The 23307-nt window shown below is 58.4% G+C and overlaps 3 protein-coding genes across 3 annotated transcripts; all 3 read right to left on the reverse strand.

The window, feature by feature from the left end:
* Window positions 1–303: 303 nt before the first annotated feature.
* Window positions 304–2485, reverse strand: TNFRSF18 (TNF receptor superfamily member 18; the record flags this gene model as incomplete). The annotated part of the gene is made up of 4 exons (XM_080690893.1): window positions 304–697; window positions 846–933; window positions 1525–1647; window positions 2326–2485. The coding sequence occupies 4 exons, from the start codon at window positions 2483–2485 to the stop codon at window positions 304–306; spliced, it is 765 nt and encodes a 254-aa protein (XP_080547019.1).
* Window positions 2486–7025: 4540 nt separating this feature from the next.
* TNFRSF4 (TNF receptor superfamily member 4) lies at window positions 7026–10951 on the reverse strand (the record flags this gene model as incomplete). Its single annotated transcript, XM_080692704.1, has 8 exons — window positions 7026–7075; window positions 7149–7268; window positions 7346–7542; window positions 7870–7936; window positions 8298–8399; window positions 8865–8983; window positions 9123–9321; window positions 10858–10951. 8 exons carry the CDS (start codon window positions 10949–10951, stop codon window positions 7026–7028), a joined length of 948 nt encoding a protein of 315 aa, XP_080548830.1.
* A 1196-nt stretch (window positions 10952–12147) lies between these two features.
* SDF4 (stromal cell derived factor 4) lies at window positions 12148–21906 on the reverse strand (the record flags this gene model as incomplete). Its single annotated transcript, XM_080692351.1, has 6 exons — window positions 12148–12324; window positions 13520–13695; window positions 13915–14073; window positions 20191–20304; window positions 20754–20890; window positions 21602–21906. The coding sequence occupies 6 exons, from the start codon at window positions 21904–21906 to the stop codon at window positions 12148–12150; spliced, it is 1068 nt and encodes a 355-aa protein (XP_080548477.1).
* Window positions 21907–23307: the final 1401 nt, after the last annotated feature.

Raw genomic sequence — 23307 nt, forward strand, 5'->3', positions numbered from 1 at the left:
TAAAAGACCACCTGCAGCCTTGTACTGCGCTAGGCACTGTGCACCCATGGGGGCAGACCCTGCCCAGGGAGGACGGTAGCGCGGCTGTGTCTCTCCACAGCCCAGCCGTGGCCAGAATCTTTCTGCAGAGTCCGGGAGACTCCCCACTGATGCCACCCTACACCCACTTCCACCGTTGAGGGGAGCAGGGCCGGGCCCAGAGCAGGGTGCAGAGCAGAGCCAGGGCGCCATGCCCGAGGGCCAGCCTGGGCAAGCTCCGGGGGTCTGGCTCGGGGTGCAGCTGCTCCTGAGTGCGGCCAGGCCTCACACCCACCGGTCTCCCAGCTGGCCCTTCTCCTCCAGATGCTCCCCTCGCTCCTCCTCAGGGAACTGGCAGCTGCAGGCGTCCTCAGCCAGCGGCAGCAATGCCTCTGCGGGGGGCTGGGCCTCTGCGGAGGGGCAGTGGTCAGCTGGTGGCCAGGGGCCACCTCCTACTCCCCCAGGACACAACTGACCTCGAGGCCACGTGTGCCGCTGCCTCAGCTGCCAGATGTGCAGGCCGAGCTGGACTGTGGTCAGGACGAGGACGCAGGTGGCCACAGCAAGGAAGACAGTGGTCAGGTGGCTGCGTGGCTCAGTGGGTAGTGGTCCCAGGATACACATGGCGTTGTGTGTCTTGTTCCCCGGGAACACGGTGAGAAACCCAAGCTGGTCGCAGCTAGGGCACAGACAGACTCCGTCAGCCAGGCGCTCCGCAGCCCTGCGAAGACTTCTGTCTGGGCCTCAGGGCTGGCCACACAACCCCTGGGAGGGACTGGAGGCTCCTGTGGAGGCCTGGGCTCCCCAAGGCTCCCCACAGCACTCACTCTGCCCATGGTCTGCAGCGGCCCTCGCGGCCCTGGGAGAAGGTCCCCGCAGCACAGTCAACACACCTGAAGCCAAAGTTGAATTTCCCTGGGGACAGACACATTGACAGACAGCCTGCAGGGCTTGCTGGGGCATGAGACGGGGTCAGGCTGGCGCAAGGCTCCATCTGGGGTCTGACCCCACACGTCATCTGCTTCCCAGAGGCCTCTGAGGCACATAGGACTGGGGTTCTGGATAACCTGCACCAACGGGTGCCCATTCCAGGGCAGGCACTCTCCGTCTATCCCTGCACCTCCCGAGGGACAGAGCCGGTGGCAGGGCCTGTGCCACAGTCACAGTGGAGGTCTGAGAGCTGGACAGGCCCTGGTCACTCCTACGGGCCCTCACAGCCAGCCCTGGGGGCATAAGCAGAAGCCCAGGCTGAGGGGGACGGGGTCCCCGAAAGCTGTGTGGCCAGCGGGAGTTCCGAGGGTACCCTCAGGATGCCTGGCCCACCCGGCCTTAGAGGACCCAGCACACTGGTGGCCACCTGCCCAGAGGTACCTGCGCCCCACAGGAAGCATCCCTCTAAATACACACGTCCCTGCTGCACACCCACTCCCTGGGCTCCGGCCCTGCCAGCTCAAGTCCCTGGTCATCGAGGACCCGGGCTGCCGGCAGCGCCTCTGAGGAACCTACCTTCAGGCTGTACCCCTTGGCCTGGCGGGCAGGGGTGGTGCTTACAGGTATTGCACTGCGGGTCTCCACAGTGGAACTCAGGCTGGACACACACGCAGTCCCGCTCAGGGCAGATTTTCTCCTCTGTAGGGTTGGGGAGATGGTAATGAGCCGCTGACCTCACGCAGAGCCCCTCATCTCCAGAGTGCCCCCGGCCCACCCCTGGCTCTGTTCAGCTCTGCCTCTGCCTCTCAGGAGGACAGCTCCTTGCACATGTGACCTTCCACATGCACACTGGACCTGAGAGTCCTCAGGGGGCTCTCTGAGGGTCCATGGCCCCTCCCAACCCGCATGTGCTCTCCCTGCCCACAGACCCCAGGGATGCCTCAGAGGGTGTCTACATCAGTGCCCAGCTCTGCCACAGAAGCCTGGTCCTCAGAGCCATGCCCAGCCCCAGGCCTAGGAGAAGCCCAGCCATCTCACCTCAGACAGCCCCTTACCCACAGCTGCAGGGCAGCAGGCAGGGCAGAGGAAGGCACTGGGAGCCCAAGATGGGCAGGAAGTGGCCTGGGTGGTGGCCAAACTTTGACCCTCTGACAGGACCCCACTCTCCCCTTGGGAGAGGCTCTGGGGGGCTCCTACCCCTGCTTCCTGCTCCCTGCCTTTCGGGCACTGGCCAACACGAACCTCCCTCTGCTGGGAGGGAGCCCGGAGACCCAGGCTCTAACCTCGGAAAGCTCGCCCAACCTCCGGGGCCAGGCTGGGCGGTGGGGTGGGCGGGAGGCCCCCCCCCGCAGGCCCCTCCCAGGCTTGGGCGCTCACCCGGGGCGCAGGAGCCACAGCAACGCAAGTCCGGCCCCGTCCCGCGCCGCAGCCGGCCCGGGCCGCAGCTCGGCCCCTCGGCGTGGCGCTGCCCCAGGCCCAGCGCACAGAGCAGCACCACACCAACTCCGACCCTGCACAGGGCGTCTCTCCGGCCCATCGTGCCCGCCTCACTCTTGAGCAGGGCGTTCTGGAGGCTCGGCCTAATCTAGGCGCCCTGCCCCGCCCTGCCCCGCCTACCCGCCCGCCCCGGGCTCTCCCGCTTCCTAGCTTCCTAGGGCGACTGGCAGGGCGCTTCGAGACCTCGTGCACCCACTGGGGGTGGGATGAAGCCGTTCATCGTCCAGAAGTCACCAAACAGCCTCAGCCGCAGCCCCCCTCGGGAGGAGCCTGGAAAGATCTCTAGGGAAGGAGAACAAGTCCCCCGCCCCGGCCCAGCTGCTGCCGCAGGTGCAGAGGGGCCTCCAGATGCATACCGTGGGCTGCTGCGGCTCTGTGAGGCCCCCAGAGGGCCCCCTTCGCCTCCCCCACTCCAGGGAGCCCCTCAGAGATGGAGGTCCTCTGGGGCCTCTCCAGGAAGGTCAGCGTGCCTCCAGCCTGATTTCTCTGGTCTCATACTTGGGAACATTTCTTTGAGTTTTGTTTTTTCTTTTTTTCAAGGTGCTGGGGATGGAGCCCAAGGCCTTCAGCATGCTAGGCAAGTACCCTACCACTGAGTCACACCCCAGCCCTTTTATTTGGGGACAGGGTCTCACTAAGTTGCCCGGGCTGGTCTCGAACTTGTGATCCTCCTGCCTTCACCGACTGAGTTGCTGAAAATACAGGCGTGTGCCACTGTGCCCCACTTGGAGCCACTTGTACGCACAGTCTCAGACAAGCATCCAGGATGGACCAGAGCAGGAGCCCCAGATGGAGCCCCAGACCCAGCCTCTTCTCTCTGATCCTGTCGGCCTCTGCCAGGAAGCCTCCCTGGATTGCTCAGCCATATTTTCAGCCCTCCAGTTGAGGCACACAGGGAACGCCATGGCAACGTGGGAATGCTGGAGTAGACAGTGGAGTCTCAGGGATATGATCAGGGTTGTGTCCACAGGGAGGAGTCTCTAGAGCACTGTGCCTCAGGCACCTAGAGTAGCACCTCCTCCTCCTCCTCCTCCTCTTCTTCTTCTTCTTCTTCTTCTTCTTCTTCTTCTTCTTCTTCTTCTTTTTTTTTTATTTTCAATACTGGAGATGGAACCCAGGGGCATTCTACCTCTGAGCTACACTCCAGCCCTATTTTTATTCTTTATTTTAGAAACAGAGGAGTATCACTGAGTTGCAAAGGGCCTCACTAAGTAGCTGAGGCTGTCCACGAACCATGATCCTCCTGTCCCAGCCTCCCAAATGCTAGGATACGAGCGTGCGCCACCACGCCCGGCTGAGTGGAACCTCTTCTCTGAGAGGCCCAGGAATTTTTGTTCAGCCCTGGCCCTGGGGGGGGAGGTGGTCCTGAGCACAGGGTGAAAGGGAAGACACCAGCCCTACCTGGGCTCTAGGCAAAGGCGCAGAGGAGCAAGGGCCAAAGCAGGATGGACAGTGCACCTGCCTGCTTTAAAAACCTGAGAGGCCGGGCATGGTGGCGCACACTTGTAATCTCAGCATTCAGAGGTGGAGAGCAGAGGATCGCGGTTCTCGGACAACCTCAGCTACTTAGCGAGGCCCTTCCCAACTCAGTGAGACCCTTGTTTAAAAAAAAAAAAAAAAAGGCGGCAGGGCATGGTGGCACACGCTTGTAATCCCTGCCCTTGGGAGGCGGAGACAGGGGGATCGTGCTGGCTCTGAGCCAGCCTCGCTGGCTTAAGAGACCCTGTTTCCACATAAAAAAGTTAAAAAAATAGTTCTGGGAGTGTAGCCCGTGGGAGTGTATCCCGGAGGTAGAAGGGCTTCCAGGAACCCCAGTACCACCAAAAAAAAAAAAAAAAAAGACTAAAGACCTAAGAGAGTTGGCATGGTGGCGCACACCTATAGTTCCAGCACTTGAGAGGCTGACACTGGAGGATAGCAGATTCAAAGTCAGACTCAGCAACTTAGTGAGGCCTTTAGCAACCTAGTGAGACCTTGTTTCAAACAAGAAATAAAGCTGGGCATGGTGATGCACGCTTGTAATACTAGCATTTGGGAGGCTGAGACAGGAGAAGCCGGGTTCATGGCCAGCCTCAGCTACTTAGTGAGGCCCTTTACAACTCAGTGAGACCCTGTTTCCAAACAAAGAATAAAAAATAAGGCTAGAAGCCGGGCATGGTGGCACACGCTTGTAATCCCAGCATTCGGGAGGCTGAGACAGGAGGATTGCGGTTCACAGACAGCCTCAGCTACTTAGTGAGGCCCTCTGCGACTTAGTGAGACCCAGTTTCAAAATAAAGAATAAAAACATAGGGCAGGGGGTGTGGCTCGGAGGTCAAATGCCCCTGGGTTCCATCCCCAAACCCACAAAAAAAAAAAAAGGCTAGAGGTGTAGCTCAGAGGAAGAATGCCCTTGGGTTCCATCCCCAGTAGAAAGAAAGAAAAAGAAAGAAAGAAAGAAAGAAAGAAAGAAAGAAAGAAAGAAAGAAAGAAAGAAAGAAAGAAAGAAAGACAGGCTGGGAGCATAGGCAGAAGGCCCTGGATTCCATCCCCAGTATGATATACACACAGAGGGCCCACACCAGCATGCAGTACCCTGCCGGCCCCACTGTGAGCCCCTTGCTGGCAGGAAGCAGGGGCGGGGCTCACAGGGGGCCTGAGCCTCCAGACCAGGAGCTGCAGGTTGTCTTGAGAGCTGGACGGGGGCTTCTTTCGGGAGGCCAGGTGCCCCGTGACAGCCACACAGACCATGGTGGCCAAAGGACACAGGTCGTGTGCCTGGGAGACCGGGACAAGGCCACGGGGAGGGGTGAAGGCAGCAAATGTCAGCGCTCACGTCAGCCTTCCTGTCCTGCCCGCCGGGGAAGGCCCGCCCGGTGCCCGCGCCGAGCAGCTTCTGTAACTGGGCGTTGGGAGGAAGGTGATTCTTATCTGCTCGCCTCTACTTTCCCGTATTCACAGCTCTTGGTTCCCAGGGTCCCTGGCAGCACGGCCCCTGGGGAATCCTCATGTTTCCTAGGAGGGGGCAGATGGCTGGCCTGACCCCTGGCAGAGCCGGTGCCCAGGCCGTGGGGCTCCACGGACCGTCAGGGCAGGACACCCAGGCCTGGGGTTCAGGCAAGGCCTGTGTGGAGAGTTTGCACCTCTTAAGGACCAAGGGATGGAGAGTGTGCAGAGACAGCACAGAAGCAAGATGCCTAGCGTTGGGGCAGGGCCAGAGATGTCCAGGCTGGGGAAGCAGCCAGGAGGTCTGAAGTGGGCAGGGACTTTAGAAGGGCTAGAGGCTGTGCCTAGAGCAAGTGGCTGCAGAGCTGCCCAGTATGGGGCCTCCTTCCCATGACCTCTGACCTCTCAGGCCCCTCAGGATCCAGTCCCCACTCTTCCTCTCTGGCCTTCTGCACATGTGCTGAGCAGACCCAGAACAGCCGCTTCCCTGGTAGGGGCTCAGGGTTGTCAGAGAAGCCGTAGGGAGGAGAGCCAGAGCTTGAGGCCAAGAGAGAGCCACGGGAGGGCCGAGGCCTGGCCATGGTGGCAGGTGGAGCACCGGGGGGCGTGGCTGCCAGGGGGCCACAGGCTGCTGGAGGCCAGGTGAGGGCCGGTCCGCGCCTGCCCGGGGGCTCCGCTCTTGTGGCAGTCGCTCCTGACACGGGACACGAGACACTGACTGGCCTCCCTGCCTCGAGGCAGTGCCTGCATGGCTGGCACGCCCAGTGGGCCTTTGCATGCAGGCTCAGGAGCCTCCGGCGCTCTGCCCTGGGAGCCTGGGCCCCAGTACTTGGGGCCAGTTGTGGCTTCCTCTTCCAGCACTCAGCTCTGGGTCAGCACAGGCCTGGGAGCCCCCTCGCTCACTGCAGTTAGTTTGCCCACTCAGCTGCTAGTGGCTGTCTGGGGTTTCCCCCTGGGGGCTCTTACACAGGAAAGCTGTGGACACTGTCCACACACAGGCACTTTTGTCTCTGAGGTGAATGCCCAGGAGGGAATGGTGAGTCTCAGGGGCTAAGTCTCAGGCCAAGTGGTTGTCCTTGGCTGCCCTCTGCTTGGACATGGACCTTGGCTGTCCAGGGCCAGGATTTCCACGGTGGTGTCCAGTGGGGATCCCGGGACAGCGCCCGCCAGGTGTGGACAGGGTGGGGCTTGGGTGCTGGAGAGGAAGGCCAGCACTGGTCACCCCTGAGCTACCGGGGCTGGATGGCAGCCCGTGACTCACAGTGCACCCCTGGTGCCCAGGGCACTCGGTCCCTGCCTGCTCTTGCCAGGGCCTGGCCAGGGCCCCCTACGTAGGCAAGGCCTTAGGGTCCGCTGGGAGCAGAGACTGGACTCCCGATAAGCTGCCAGGCCTGGGCCCCCAGCACTTCCACTGGGGCACGCTCAGCCCCTCACTCCACATCCCCACTCACAAGGGACTCTGAGCAGACCCCACCCACATGGCGAGACCCCACCCATGCCAGCCGCAGACCCACAGTCTCCACATGTTTATTAGGGTGCCGCCCGGGCAGGGGTATGCACAACATACATAGGTGAGCCCAAGAGCCGGCCAGCACCAAGAACAGCAGGGAGAGCAGGGCGGCTGCCGCCCCAGGGCTCTCTTGGCCTGGCAGTCGTCAAGTCGTCGCCTGCTCCTCTTGAATGGGGTCCGAGACGGCGTTTCCCTCTGGGAGGGAATAATGAGCAGTGCCGGCGGTCACCTCACCCAGGAAGCTGGGCTGGGCACAGTGGGCACTCACCAAGAGGCTTGGGGGCACTGGGTGACATCCAGACCCTTCGGTGCAGGTACAAGACCAGCAGAACAGCCATGGGGGTCAGCAGGCTCAGACCCAGGCCCAGGACGGTGGCCAGCGCGGGGCCTGTAAGAGGGTGTCACTGAGTGGGCTCCACCACCTGGCCCCCGCTTTCCTGTCCCCTGACGGGCAGAGCCCCTTACCCCTGGGGGCCCCCACAGGAGGTGTGAAGGGTCCCTGGGAGGTCCTGGGCCAGGCCGCGGTGGGCTGGGCGGTGGTGGGCTGGGCTGCGGGGCCCTGGGCCTCCCAGGGAAGTGTGGCCGGGCTGTTTCTGCCCTCACAGACAGCATCTGATCCAGAGCTGGCCAGCCGCAGGGTCCGCTTCCCAATCAAGGTGCAGCTGGGAAGTGCGTCAGGTCAGAGATGTGGGGGTCCACGCGTGGCTACCTTGAGGCAGCCTCCTCCTCCTGTGCCCCGTGCCTGCCCCAGCCCATGTTGCATTCTCCTCCTTAGAGCCAAGGCCCCAGGACGGGCCTCCTGGCTGTGGGTGGCACGGACGCCAACCTACTGCTGGGGTCTGGGCTGGAGTATGCATGCCCCTACTCCACAGCAGGGACTCCTGGAGGGGCTGTTGGAGTGCAGGCCCCCAGAGCTTGCCTGTCCTGACCCACCCCCCGGCCCCAGCCCCTCCAGTGCCCCAGCATCCACCCGCCAGCACCACACTCACTTGGTCCAGAGCTTGCAGGCCTGGTTGTCGCCTAGGGAGAAGTGGCCAGGAGGGCAGGGGGCACAGTCTGCAGTGGAGACCAGGCAGGCCAGCTACTAGACTGTGCCCAGCAAGCCTCCAACCAGGACGTTTCTGGAATTGGGGCCTGGCAGGCTGGTGCTCATTCTCATGGCAAGAGGGTGGGCAGGGGCTCTGCCTCTGGAAGCCCCCCGCCCACGTCCTGCCCACTGGCCCTGACCAGGGAGCTGAGTCCCAGTGTGGTATTGACCCACCATGGGGCTCCAGGCCTGGCCTGGTGCACAGCACGGGCATGCAGCTCACCAGAGCCCAGGCCTAGGACATGAGGGGCGGGCATGTGGGCCTGACCCCTCAGCAGGCTGCCGTGGTCACGCCCACCCAGGGCAGGCTAGGGGCCTGCAGAGGCTCACCGACTCCCAGCTTGTAGCTGCCGCGGGGCTGGGTGCCTGGCCTGCAGCGACACACGGTGTCCCTTGTAGGTGTGCAATTCTGCTTGAGCTCACTGCCACTTCCTGGAGGTGTCAGACAGGGGCTGTGGACAGGGCCCAGGAGAGGCGGGCTTGCCTCCTCTTGGTGTGGACAGAGGCCAAGGCAGGAGGCTGTGCAGTCTCGCCCCAGGCCCTTCTGTGGGCCCCTCCCCTCCCAAGACCTGCTCCCTGGCAGCTGTATCCCTTGTCGCATGGCCCTGGGGACAGCCCTGGCAGCTCTGGCCCCCCATCCCGGCTCGCAGCACCTAAGTCAAGCCCCTTGAGGCCCCTGCTCCCAGGCCTCGCTGCCCATGCTGCGCAGGCCTGGCCAGGTGGTCAGCATGTGCTCCGCACCAGCTCCACGTGGCCTAGCCAGGACGGTGGGGAAGCCCCTGGGAGGTGCCTGCTGCCTCGGCCAGGGCGCTGCAGGCTGCGCCGCTGGGGCTTCGTCCTCAGCCCCACGTGGACATGGCTGTGGCCGTGGCTGGGCAGGGCTGTGGGCAGGCTCACTCTCATTGCACTGTGTACAGGTCTTGCAGGCCTCGTAGTTCACTGCCTCATTGTAGAAGCCAGGCTTGCAGGGCTGGCACACCGTGTCCCTGTCGTGGGTGCAGCGGCTCACCATCTCGCTGCCTGCAGCAGGGCCGAGGCATCAGGCTCAGCTTAGGGCCACGGCAGGCCCATCTCAGGCCTGGAACCAGGTCCTCTGGAGCCCCTGGAACTAGCGTCCCCGTGTCCCCGTCACTGCCCAGCCCCGCGTCAGGCCACTCACCTGGCTTGCACTCATGGCAGCACCTGCGGCCGCTGGGGTAGGTGTCCCCCAGGCAGTGGAGCCCCACCGAGGCTCGAAACATGAGCCCAATGAGCAGGACGACGGCGGGCCCAGGCCGCTGGGCCCCCACACACATCCTCAGCTCTGTGTTCGCAGGAGTCTGGGGTTTTTCCTTGCAGGATGTGGTTATAAGAGCTTATGGGGGAGGGGAGAGAAGGGGAGGGGAGGGGAGGGAAAGGAGTGCAAGCACTCGTGCCCGTGTGTCCCTGCCCCGTGCTGGAACACATCACACATGTGCCCGCTGATGGCCAGGCCAACCCTGCCTTCCAGAACACTCTGGCCACAGGCCAACCAGGGGACAGGTATGCAGAGGGCGTGCCATGCTCAGAGAATTCCACAGGAAGAGGCAGGAGTCCTGAACTCAGACCTGGGCCACCCGCGGCCAGCGGGGCAGTGTATGCAGGCTACTTGGGTGTGTGAAGGTGAGCACGCGCAGGAACACATGCATGCCAGATGTGCACATGTGCAAATACACACACACACACACACATACTTTCTTTTCTCACATGTAGACATCCCTCTGTTGCCCTAAAGGAAAAAAAAGGGCTGGTTGGGTGGCGGCCAGAGCGCTCCCTTGGCCCTGTCATACCCTTGTTCTTGTTATTTAATTAATTTGCAGTAATGGGGATTGAACTCAGGAGCGTTCCACGGTAGCCTGATTTTATTTATTTGGAAATAAGGTCTTGCTAAGGTTCCTAGGCTGGCCTCCAACATGCAAGATGTTTCAAAACAAAAAAGATAAATCAGGGCTGCAGTGTTCTCAGAGGTAGACTGCCCCGGGTTCTATCCCCAGTGCCACAAACAAATTAAATACAATAAAATGAAGTCAAATTGCGTCACCACAGGAATGTCTATTCCCAAGCTGATTTTCAAAGCTGCATGTGGAGAACACTCCCCCCAGGATGAGCAGCAGGGAGGGCTGGGAATCCCCACCCTGGGAGCACAGGTGAGAGCTGGGTGGGCCACACCACCTGCAGGGAATTCCCAGCCTGGCTCGGGCCAAGCTGCAGGGGTGGGGGCGGAGTGAAGGCCTCCTCCAGGCCTCCACGGAGCAGTGAGGATATTGGGGGCCCCAGAAGCACACAGCACCCCCTAAGGAAGCTGGGGAGGGAGGGTCCAAGCCACACTCAACCCCCCCCCACCAGCCTGAGGGTTAGGATTAGGGGGACTGCTGGGTGGCTTCTCTGTTTCTTCTTGGGTAGGCTCCAGTCTTGGGGTACAGGCCTCCACCCTGAAGCACCCTTCCTTCCCCGCTGCCCTCTGCTCTCATAGCACACCTGACCAGCAGTCAGCAATGCCCACAGGTGGCCGGAGGGCAGAGAAGCCTGGATGTGGTCTGCACCCCCAGTCCACCCAACTTGCAGGGAAGGGGCCTCCTCCTGAGGCTGCCTGGCCCAGAACCACGCTGGAGTCCCGGTGGCTCCTGCAGTCCTGGGCTGCTGGCCTCAGGTCTGAGGCCCTGCAGAGGCTGTGTCCACCTACCTGGGCTCCCCAGTCTCCACAGAGGAGAACACGGCCCTGGGCAAAGGCACCAGGGTTGGGGAGGGGTCACTCTCCACTTTAGTTCATCAGCCACAGGGGAAAGCTGCCCCTTGGGCCCCAGGCAAAGGTGGCCAGAGCTCCTAGAGGACCAGGCACACACACCTGACAGCCACCTGTGCTAAGGGCTACATCGCCCTCGGGGCACAGGCTGGCCCGATGGGCACTGTACCTGGGCACTGCCAGGGCCTGCAGGCACACTCCTGCCGCCGCCACCCAGGCCCATGTCTGATGTCCTTGTCTACAAAACAATCCAGGCTTAAGCCGGGCGTGGTGGCGCACACTTGTAATCCCCACGCTTGGAGACAGGAGGATCACACAAGTTCGAAGCCAGCCTCAGCTACTTAGTGAGGCTCTCAGCAACTTTGTGAGACTCTGTTTCCAAATAAATTATAAAAAAGGTCTGGGAGTGTAGCCCAGAGGTAGAAAGACCCTGGGTTCCACCCCTAGTACCACCAAAAAAAAAAAAACAATCCAGGCTTGATGTCCCCACAGCTGACAGGAAGGAGCCACGAGGCAAAGACCAGCTCCCACGGGGGGCCTCGAGGGCACCCTGCCCATACCAGCACCAGCAGCGGTCCTTGTCTGGCCGTCCAGGAGCCCCCCACTTCCCCAGGACCCCCTGGGGTTGCTGACCCCACCTGAGCCTCCTGCCCGCCGCACACAGCGTGGCCCACAGCTGCCGGCCCGCCTCGCTGCTGCTCTGGAGAATCAAATGCTGAGCCCGAGCGTGAAGCCCTCACTGCTAACCAAATCGCCACCTCAAACACTCTAGGGGAAGCCGCCTGGCCACAACCCTTCCCACTTTCATCTCTTGTTCTGTTTTTCCACCAGAAGAATGAAGCTGTGAGAAAACACAAACTCTATTTTAAAGTAAATTAATAAAATAATTAGAAAGGCCCTGGGCTCTGGTTCAGCACTGAATCAATCAGTCAAATAAATAAAACAACAATTCTCGTGACGAGCACCTGCGTTTTCGCAGACTGCAATCTGGGACCTGTGGGGTTCTGTCGGCTCAGGGGTCCCACTCTGATGGCCCACCCAGCCCTGTGCCTCCCTTACTGCCTGGCCTCTGGCTTCCACAAAGCACATTCTAATTCTTAGTCTTTCAGTTTTCAAGGAAACTGCAGGAGCCACACTGTTCCCCGTGGTGTGGGCGCCTCCGAGGGGCCCAGGTGCTGATGTGGTTGGCAAACGAGCAGTTCTCAGAAGCAAGATGTCGTGATCAGGGCATCAGGAAGGGCAGACACCGATGGCACACACAGCCGGCCCAGGGTGGGGAAGGGCGCCCCGGACGCGCACTGCAGAGGGACACGCAGGCCAGTGAGCACATCTTTAATGAGCCCGGGCTGCCTGGTGGGGACAGCAGCAGGGGGAAGGTTCACGGGCGATGGGCCGGGCGGCAGTGGCCCCGGCTGCCGCTCAGAACTCCTCGTGCACGTTGCGGGCGTAGTCCATCAGCTTGCTGCCGGTGAAGAACTCGCTGTACTTGAGGATCTCCTCGGGCTCCAGGTGCTGGTTCTGGTTCTCGTCGGCAATGGCAATCATCTGCTTGGCCTCGTTGAGGGCGTTGTACTCGTTCATGGGGTCCATGTAGTTCTGCGGTGGGTGCCAGGCCCAGGTCAGAGGTCCCTTCCCTGCACCCATCCTTATCAGTCCTGCATGCCCAGCCCTGCCCACCCACACTTGAGGATGCGGCCTGGGCTGGGGCGGGGCAGCTGGGCTCGACCACTTAACCACCCACAAACCACCACAAGGTGTCTCCTCCTTCAAAACACCCCACTGGCTACAGGGTGGGGATGTGGCATATGCCAGGGCATTTCTGAAAGAAGCTGATGGAAGGTAAACACACAGAGGGGAAGAAGCTGGGCCCTGGAGCACCTGCCCGGGCCTGAAATGGTTCCTGCAGCCACCGGGCAGGGAGGGGCCCAGCAGGCTGCTGGGAGCCCAGCCACGCCATACGTGGCTACCAGCAGGGGTCACAGGGCTCTTGTACCAAATCTAATGCCGGTCCAGCATGGAACCCAGCAGCAACAGCTCAAGGAGGTGCCCACATGGGCTAGGGCAGGCGCTGCCCCCATACCTGCATGTTGCCTCGAGGTCACTGGAATTTCTGGTGCCATGAAAGAAGAGCCATAGACATCCCCAAACACAGGTGCCACAGGACACACACCACATCCCCTGGGCCCTCCACGGGGTGCACCACACCCCCAGGGCACACGCCCATGTCCCGAAAGCCATTTATGGTGCATGCCACATCCCCGGGCACATGCCCACAGCCCCGGCCATCCACAGGGCACACCAGACACTCCTGGCAATGCCCACATCCCCTGGGCACACGCTCACATCCCCTTGCCATCCATAGGGCACACCAGATGCTCTGGCCAATGCCAACATCCCCTGGGCACACTCTCACACCCCCAGCCATCCACAGGGCTCACCAGACACTCCTGGCAATGCCCACATCCCCTGGGCACATGTTCACATCCCCCCACCATCCATAGGGCACACCAGATGCTCTGGCCAATGCCCACATCCCCTGGGCACACGCTCACATCCCCCCACCATCCATAAGGCACACCAGATGCTCTGGCCAATGCCAACATCTCCTGGGCACACTCTCATATCCCCCGGCCATCCACAGGGCACACCAGATGCTCCAGGCAATGCCCACATCCCCCGCCATCCACAGGGCACACACCACATTCCTTGGCCACCCATGGGGCACAACAGGTCCCTGCACACACGCCCACATCCCCAGGGCCATCCGCGGGGCATGCGTGTCTCCACTCACTTCCAGCTCTTCCATGGTCACAATCCCATCGTGGTTGGAGTCGATGAGCTCCTCAAACTCCTTTCTCCTGTCTTTCACCCAGTTGTCGTCAACATCCTGGCCCTGCTGGTTTTCCACTGTGCCCACAGGCAAGGAGATGAACTCAGGGAGGGAGAGCTGCTTGTCGCCGTCCTGGTCTGTGGACACAGGGAGGTGGACACTCGCAGGGACCTGGCACCAGACGCCAGGTGGAACGTGTCACAGGTGATCAGCTTGTTAGATTTTAGCCCAAATCTCAAAAGACCTGCCTGGAATGCCCAGTTGGGCCTCTGGCAGCAGAACAGAGGCTCCTGCCCACTTTTCAGCCCCAGGCCTGGCACCTGTTGGACATGGCTTGGCATGGGGACAGGCCTTACCCAAGTCCCGGACGATCTCCTTGACCATGAACTTGAGCATGCCCCGGCTGTGCTCGGGGTGCAGGAATGACAGGAACTCATCCTCCGTCAGCAGCAAGTCCGCAGGGGGATTGTCCGCTTGATACCAGCGGTCTTTGAGGTTCTCAAGGACTTCCTGTGCTGAGAGGGGCAGGTCTGTGAGCACCAGGACTTAGGGATGCTGGCTAACGTCCAGAAGGCTCCAAGAGGTACCCTGAACCCAGAGCCCAGCACGAGGGACATGCTGGGCTTGAGGCCAAGGGCCCGGCCCAAGCCCACCTTCCCCAGGGCACCCAGCTGTCCGTTCCCAGCCAGAAGTGAAGAGGCTGCCACAGGCTGACACAAGAACCTGCAGGAACGATGGCATCACTTCTTAACCCAGGGCCTTCTACCTCCGAGTTACATCCCCAGCACTTTTTCTATCTGGAAACAGGGTCTCCCTAAGTTGCTGAGGCCGGCTTTGAACCTACGATGCTCCTGTACCGCGGAGGATCAAGTACCGAGATTATAGGCATAATGGCATCACTTCTGCTCCTCTCTACTTACCTCATCTGCAGCACCAAAGAAGCACGGCTATAGAAAACCCAACTTCTAGAAGTGGCCTGAGTGGTGAGCATCCCACAGACACACCCAGATGGGCAAGTGAAGCCTTTGGGCACGGCCCTTGCTCCCTGAGCTGGGGCTGCCTACACATCCCAGGATCCTCGCACATGTCATGTGTCCACCCTGGCCCACTGTGGTGGGAGACCAAGCCCTAGTGTCCTGAGAGCCTGCACCTGCCACGGGAGGCCTCCCCCAGGTTCCCCAGGGCCAAACTCTCAGTGCCAACAGGGAGGTGGAGCGGCCTTCACATTCTACTGCCTTCTGTTCAACAGACTGGCACGCTGACCTACTCTACATGACAGGAGCGAGGGGCGAGGCTTGCCGGTGCTCACCTGTGGCCCCAGCTACTCCACGGGCTGAGGCTGGAGGATCGTCTGTGCCAAGAGTTCAAGGACAGCCTGGGCAAGACCCTGGCTCAAAAACTTAAAATTAAAAAATTAAGCCGGGCGTGGTGGCACACGCTTGTAATCCCCGCGCTTGGGAGGCAGAGACAGGAGGATCGCACAGGTTCAAAGCCAGCCACGCGCACTGGCTTAGGAGACCCTGTTTCCAAATAAAAATGTAAAAATAGGTCTGGGAGTATAGCCCAGAAGTAGAAGGGCTTCCAGGAACCCCAGTACCAAAAAAAAAAAAAAAAAAAAAAAATTAAGCCGGACTTGGTGGCGCATGCTTGTAATCCCCAAGCTTGGGAGGCAGAGACAGGAGGATCGCATTGGTTCGAAGCCAGCCTTGCTGGCTTAAGAGACTCTATTTCCAAATAAAAATATAAAATAGGTCTGGGAGTGTAGCCTGGAGGTAGAACAGTTTCAAAAAATTTAAATAATTTAAAAAAATTTTTAAAAAGCCGGGGATGGTGGCACACACTTGTAATCCCAGCATTTGGGAGGCTGAGACCGGACGATCGCGGTTTGCAGACAGCCTCAGCTACTTAGTGAGACCCTCTGCAACTCAGTGAGACCTGGTTTCAAAATAATAAAAAATAAGGCAGGGGGTATAGCTCAGAGGTCGAATGCCCCTGGGTTCCATCCCCAGACCCGCATAAATAAATAAATAAATAAATAAATAAATAAATAAATAAATAAATATGAAGCCAGGCCATGGTGGTGCACACCTGTAATCCCAGTACCCAGTACTTGGGAGGCTGAGACAGGATTGTGGGTTTGAGGCCAGCCTCAGCAACTTGGTAAGACCTTATTTCAAAATTAATAAAACAAAGCTGGAGATGTAGCTTGGAGGTAGAAGTACTGAGTTCGATCCCCAGCACCCCCTCCCCCTACAATGGAGGCGGTGGAAGCAAAGGGGCCTGGGGTCACAGGCCGCCCCTCCCTGCCTCTCCAGACATGGCATGATGGGCCAGACTTGCCAGGCCAGGAAGGCCTAGGCCTTTACTCTGGTCAGGATGGTTGGAAGACAGCGCAGCCCAGAGAGCTATGTTGAGACCCAAGGGAAAGCGCCATTTCCCAACCCCACCCCCTAAGTCTTACATCTCCAGGAACCTATGTGGGAAGAGAGTCTTTGCTGCTTCAATTTGTTAAAGGTCTGGAAATGAGCCTTCTGGATCTGGGTGGGGCCTTGGTGAGAGGCAGGCACCCCATGCCCAGGACAGACTGAAACCATGGACTGAAGCCACGCGGCACCGGAGGCTGGGAGGGAGGAGGCACAGCCTCCCTCAGAGGCCGCGGCCCCAGGACTCAGGACTTGTGCCCAGGGGGCCCTCAGGAGGACAGGAAGGATGTGCTGACTGCAAGCTTCCCAGCCTGGCCCCTGACAGCTGCTTGGATCTCCAAGTAGAAACCAAACGAGGAACCTAGAGTGGCCATGACCATGGCCGAGCTGGAGACAGGCCCTGCAGGACACCTGAGGCTCCGAGGCAAGAGGGCCGCAGTCCAGACAGGACAGAGGCACCCAGCAAAAGGGCCCTGGGGCGAACTAGCTCCCAAGGTGGCTGCAGCATGGCCACAGAGCTGTGCGCCTGGCCCATGAGGGACGCTGTCCAAGGAGAGCATGAAGCAAGACCTGGAGGCAGAACGCCAACACAAGGAGAGAGAAGCAAGTAAGACCTTATTCAAAATTAATGAATCAGCCACCGGGGAAGAACATGGTCATACCGGTTCATTCTCAGACTGCAAGAAGGGCAGGACGAGGGCAGGCACAGTGGTGACTCCTGTTCCCAGCCCTCAGGAGGCTAGGCGAAGGACTGCTGGGGCCAAGAAGATTTTTGTTTTTTGGTACTGAGGACTGAACCCAGGGGCATTCTACCTCCAAGCTACACCCTCAGCCTATTTTTTTTTTTAATTTATTTTTTTTTTTTTTTGCGGTACTGAGGATGGAGCTACACCCCTAGCCCTATTTTTATTCTTTATTTTTGGAAACAGGGTCTCACTAAGTTATGGAGTGCCTCACAAAGTAGCTGAGACTGTCCACAAACCGTGATCCTCCAGTCTCAGCCTCCTGAATGCTGGGATTACAAGTGTGCACCACCACGCCCGGCCCCAGCCGATTTTTTTCTTTATTTTGAAAGAGGGTGTCACTGAGTTGCGGAAGGCCTAAGTAGCTGAGGTTGTCTGTGAACCACGATCCTCCAGTCTCAGCCTCCCAAATGCTGGGTTACGATCATGTGCCACCACACCCAGCTCACCCTCAGCCTATTTTTAATTCTTTATTTTGAAACGGGGTCTCACTAAATTGTGGAGAGCCTAAGTAGCTGAGGCTGGCCATGAACCTGCAATCCTCCTGTCTCAGCCTCCCAAGTACTTGGATTACAAGTGTGCACCACTACGCCTGGCTCCCAGCCCTATTTTTTATTTTTATTTTTATTTATTTATTTATTTATTTATTGGTGGTACTGGGGTTCCTGGAAGCCCTTCTACCTCCGGGCTACACTCCCAGACCTATTTTATATTTTTGAAACAGGGTCTCTTACGCCAGCGCAGCTGGCCTCGAACCTGCGCGATCCTCCTGTCTCCGCCTCCCAAGCGCGGGGATTACAAGCGTGCGCCACCACGCCCGGCGCTCCTTTTATTTTTATTTTTATTTATTTTTTTTTGCGGGTCTGGGGATGGAACCCAGAGGCATTTGACCTCTGAGCTACACCCCCTGCCTAATTTTTTATTCTTTATTTTGAAACAGAGTCTCACTGAGTTGCAGAGGGCCTCACTAAGTAGCTGAGGCTGTCCGCGAACCGCGATCCTCCTGTCTCAGCCTCCCAAATGCTGGGATTACAAGTGTGCACCACCACGCCTGGCTTAATTTTTATTTTGAAACAGGGTCTCACTAGGTTGATGAGCCTCACTACTTGCTAAAGCTGTGTTCAAAACTGCGATCCTCCTGTCTCAGCCTCCTAAGTACTGGGATTACATATGTGCACCACTACGTCCTGCTGAGTCCAGGAGTTTGAGGCCAACCTGAAAACACAGCGAGACCTCGTTCCAAAATATTAAAAAAAAGAGCTGGGTACAGTAATACATGCCTGTATCCCAATACTTGGAAGGCCAAGACAAGAGAGCATAGTCTCAAGGCCAGCCTCAGTGAGACCCTGCTTCTTTTTTCTTTTTGATGTGGTACTGAGGAAAGAATCAGGGACATTCTATCTGTGAGCCACACCCCCAGCCTTTTGTTTTTGTTTTAAAACAGGGTGTCATTAGGTTGCTGAGAGTCTAATTATACTGGAGGCTGTTCTTGAACCTGCGATCCTCCTGTCTCAGTCTTCCAAGTACCGGGATTAGAGATGTGTGCCACTGCACCTGGCCCTATTTTTATTTTATTTATGTATTTATGCATTTATTTATTTTTTGCGGTACTGGGGATTGAAACCAGAGGTATTCTACCTCCAAGCTATACCCCCAACCCTAATTTTTATTCTTTATTTTTATTCTTTATTTTGAAACAGGGTCTCACTAAGTTTCAGAGGGCCTCACAAAGGAGCTGAGGCTGTTTGTGAACCCAGATAGTCCTATCTCAGTCTCCCAAGTACAGGGATTATAAGTGTTCAACACCATGCCAACCTTTTTCTTTAATTTTTAGTTTTTAAATTTTTTGTGTGGTACTAGAGATTGAACCCAGAGGCATTCTACCACTGAGGTACACCCCCAGCACTTTTGAAACAGGGTCTAAGTTATGAAGGGCCTCACTAAGTAGCTGAGGCTGATTGCAAACATGCAATCCTCCTGCCTCAGCCTCCCAAGTACTGGGATTACAAACATGTGCTACCAAGTCCGGCTGTATTTTATCTATCTATCTATTTATTTATTTATTTATTTTTGGGTGGTACTAGGGGTGGAACCCAGGGGATTTTCTACCTCCGGGCTATATTTTCAGACCTATTTTTTATGGTTTATTTGGAAACAGGGTCTCACTAAGTTGCTGAGAGCCTCACTAAGTAGCTGAGGCTGGCTTCGAACCTGTGCAATCCTCCTGTCTCAGCCTCCCAAGGGCTGGGATTACAAGCGTGCCCACCACGCCCAGCTTCTATTTTATTATTCTGAAACAGGGTCTCACTGAGTTGCTGAGAGCCTCACTAAGTAGCTGAGGCTGGCTTCAAACCTGTGTGATCCTCCTGTCTCAGCCTCCCAAGTGCAGGGATTACAAGCGTGCCCACCACGCCCGGCTTCTATTTTATTATTCTGAAACAGGGTCTCACTGAGTTGCAGAGGCTCCCACTGCATTGCTGAGGTTGGCTGCAAACGTCTGCTCCTCCTGTTTCAGCCTCTTAAAGTACTGAGATTATAGGTATGTGCCATCATGTCTGGTGATACCGTTTCAAAATTTAAAAAAAGAGATGGAGGTGTAGCTCAGAAGTAGAACATTCTGGGGTTCAATCCCCAGTACCGAGAGAGAGAGAGAGAGAGAGAGAGAGAGAGAGAGAGAGAGAGAGAGAGAAAGAGAAAGGGGAGAGAAAACAAAAGCAGCCTAGGGTGACGCTGACGGGTCTTGGGATGGCAGCCGGTCACCATTAAGAGAGGGCCAAGGTACTGCCCGGTGCTGTCAGAGGAGCCACACCTCAGAAGAGAGCTGGGGGGCATGTGCAGGCCTTCTAGGCCAGCTCCGTGGGAAGGGTCAACCCCAACAGGACAGGGTAGGATGGCAGCCCAGGAGTGACCGCAGGAGGGACAGGACGCCATCAGCCTCATCCTAGGCCAAGGCACACACCGGCTGAGCGAGTGAGTAGGTGTGATGGCACAGTCCACCACTCCTGCTTTACAACCCGGCCAACCAGGAACTCAACCCTGAGACAGCGATCCCTGGCACCGGGCCAGGGCCACTGCTGCCTACCCCCGGGCCCTTCCTCATGCCCTGCAGACTGCCCGACTCTGACACCAGGGCAGGGATCTCCGACCTGGGTGCCATGCGCCTGCCCTGCCTATGCGGCACCCTGTGGAGGCCTCTGCCAGGTCCCCCACCACATCCTCCCCTCAGGGGAACCTCCTGGACAGCTGGGGCTGGGACTTCCCTGCTCCAAAGCCCAGCACAGACCCCAGCCCCACTGGCTGCGCCTGATAGCCTGGGGCTTCTCCTGAGGACCCAGGCCACGATGGTCGCCTGTACACACTGCTGTCGAAGGTCCTGTCCCTGCAGGCCCCTTGGCAGCTGTCACATGTTGGTGGTTCGCTGTCCAGACAAACACTTGTGCCTCACACCTCCCAGCCCGACACTCACTCTCCTCATCCACTTTGAACTCCTCGTGGTTCCTGAGTGCATCAGCAACCTCTTTCTCATTGTGGCCTTTGCTCGCCAAAAACTTCACTTTATATTCATCCCAGGACACGCGGCCTGAAAGAACAGATTCCATCTGTAAGGGTGTGGGATGCTTGCAAAGAAAGTGCTCTCCTAGGGCACCTGTGGAAATCACTGGGCCAAGGACAGCTGTAGGGTAGGTCCTGCTCCAGTGCACTGCCAGGGCCGCGGGCATCGTGGAGCAACCAGCGCCCCGTGCTTGCCTCCGCACCCACTGGGCCAACGGGGTCCCCCCAGGGCCAGCGAGGCCCCGGCTGGCCGCGTGGAGCTCCTAAGGTGCCGCGTCCCTTTGCACTAGAACTTGGGTCACGGGCACTAGTGCTCTACGTCTTCAACAAATGCTCCCCACTCTGGCCGAGACCAGCCCGTGCCCACGTGGCGCCCTGCCTGTCCCTCGGGCCCAGCCCCCCATCTGCAGCCTGTCCCTCAGGCCCCAGACAGCACGGGCGGCCAGGCTGCCCCTCCACCGCCTGGGCCCACCACACCGTCGCCATCGGGGTCCACGGCCCGGAAGTGCATCTTGTTCTCCTTCACAGCTTCCTGGAAGTGCTCGGCTGTCTTCTCCATGATCCAGCGCTGCATCTCCTTGGCACTAATCTTCCGGTCAGTATTCACGTCTACCCTGCAGGTAGAGAGATGATGGGTGGGTCTCAGACAAGGCCCCTCGAGCAGTGACACACTCCACCCAGCACTGATGCGAAGACCAGGGCCAGGCTGGTGGGAGGAGGGCGGTCTGGTGTGCAACTGGCACTTGTTAGCGCAGCCACTGACAGACCCTCTACAGCTCCCAAACCACTCCTGCACCTCGCTTTCTGTGCTGCGGGGGACCCTGAAACCACCCTCACCCTGGTGTGGTTACAGAAAGGTCCTCCGGGACCTAACACGTGTCCAAGAAGGGGGCCTCGGGACAGAGTGCTGGAAGTCACAAACAAACAAAGCACGGGGACGGTCAGGGCCCTGTGTGCCCGCTGCCAGCACTCTTGATCTCGCAGTGACTGCGGGAGCCGGCACAGGCAGCCCTGGCCCAATGGTACCATGACTGCCGTGACCACCCTGTAGCACCCATGGGCAGACGGAGGGGTGACCAAGCACAGCCCACCTCCTGGCCTGATGGTACTGTGACCCCCAAAGCACCCATGGGCGGGTGGGGTGGGGGGTGACCAAGCAGCCCCGGTCCCTGGCACAGCCCACCTCCGGCCCTCGCAGCCCCCTGCTGACCCAGGGTGCTGGGAAGAGCTCGGGGCGGCTGGCTCCGTCCTTGGCTCTGTGTGGGAGCAGCTCTTCCCGACAGGCTTCGAGGCAGCCCTCCTCACGGGCAAACGTGGGCACCTACTTGGAGAAGATGACCATGAGCTTCCTCCGGCTCCTCCGCGGCTCCGCGTCCTCCTCAAAGCCGTCCACGTCTTTCCCCAGGAAGACCTCCTGATGGAAGTCCTTGTTGAGATGCCCATCCATCTCCAGCTTCACCCCGTTCAGGTGGTCTGGGGGCAGGATCTCATTCTCCTCCCTGTTGGCTGCTCTCTCCCGAGTGGATGAGTGGTTGGCGGGTCGTGCAGACGCGTCCATCAGAAGGACGGCTCCCAGGAGCCAGAGGCAGCGTGCAGCCAGGCCGCAGAGGGGAGGCAGCCTGGGCGCCATCACCAGGCACCAGACTGTAAAACCACCCACAGGTGCAGAGCACGAGCCAGCCAGGCACCAGGCGCACCAAAGGCAGATCCCAGCTCCAAGCAGAGCCCGCGCAGTGGGACGGAGCTGAATCCCTGGCACAGCTAAGACTTCAGGCTGAAGGCAGACAGCCCGCAGGCTCCAGGCCCCGGCAAAGCTAATGGTCTACAAAGAAACACAGACCCATGATTTGGTGTGGGCCAGAAAATACTTCACACACATACTCGTTCGTTTGGTACTGGGGATTAAATTAGGCATCTACCTCCCAGCTCTACCTCCTGCCCTATCTTGTTTTTACTTTGAAACAAGGTCTACCAGGCTGATGGGAGTCTCACTACCTCTGATGCTATCCTCAAATCTGCAATCCTCCGGTCTCAGCCTCCCAAGTACTGGAATTAGAGATGTGTACCACCACACCTGGCTCACATGTTCATTTCAAAACCTGAGAAGGAGGTCCTTGACTTGTAGAATCAAGACCATTCATTGGACAGGCATGGTGACACATACGTATAATCCCAGTGTTTAGGAGGCTGAAACACGAGGATCACAGGTTTGACGCCAGCCTCAGTAACTTAGCGAGACCATGTTTCAAAAAAATTTTTTTAAAAGAGGCTTGGTCCAGGAATGGTGACCCACGCTTATAATCCCAGTACTTGGGAGGCTGAGACAGGAGGATAGCAGGTTTGAGGCCAGTCTCAGCCACTCAGGCTCTTGCACTTAGTGAGACTGTTTCAAAATAAAGAATATAAAATAGGGCTGGGGGATGTAGCACGGAGGTAGAATACCCGAGTTCAATCCCCAGTGCCACAAAACATAAATAAGTAAGAAATAAATTTTATTTTTATTTACTTGGGAGGCTAAAGACAGGAAGAGCGCAAGTTCATGGCCAGTCTCAGCAAATTAGCAAGCCCCCCCCACAACTTAATGAGACCCTGTTTTGAAATAATGAATGAAAAGTAGGCCTAGGGGTATAGCTTGGAGGTCGAATGTCCCTGGGTTCACTCACCAGTAGTGGAAAAAAGAAAAAAAGCACCTGGTATTTTCCCTTCGTCAGGCTGGGATGAAACCTGAGGCCTCGTGCATGCTAGGTACACGCTCTGCCACCGCACAGCAGGCCCAGCCCTTCTGCCCCAGACTGGGTTTCTAGCTCTGTTGCCTGCCCTGCCCACAATGCAGCCTGCCCGCACGGGCCGGCAGCATCCCTCCTGACTGCGGCTTACCGTGGGGTATGGGCACTCACTCACCAAACCCTGACTTGAGTCCTTATGGGCTCTGACCTTGGCCAAATCGCCTGACCTTCCTGAGGCCAGAATCAGGCCAAGAATCAGGAAGCTAGCTGGGCGTGGTGGGACATACCTGTCATCTCAGAACTTG

Source organism: Muscardinus avellanarius (assembly GCF_963383645.1).
Source record: "Muscardinus avellanarius genome assembly, chromosome: 3".
NCBI lineage: Eukaryota > Metazoa > Chordata > Mammalia > Rodentia > Gliridae > Muscardinus > Muscardinus avellanarius.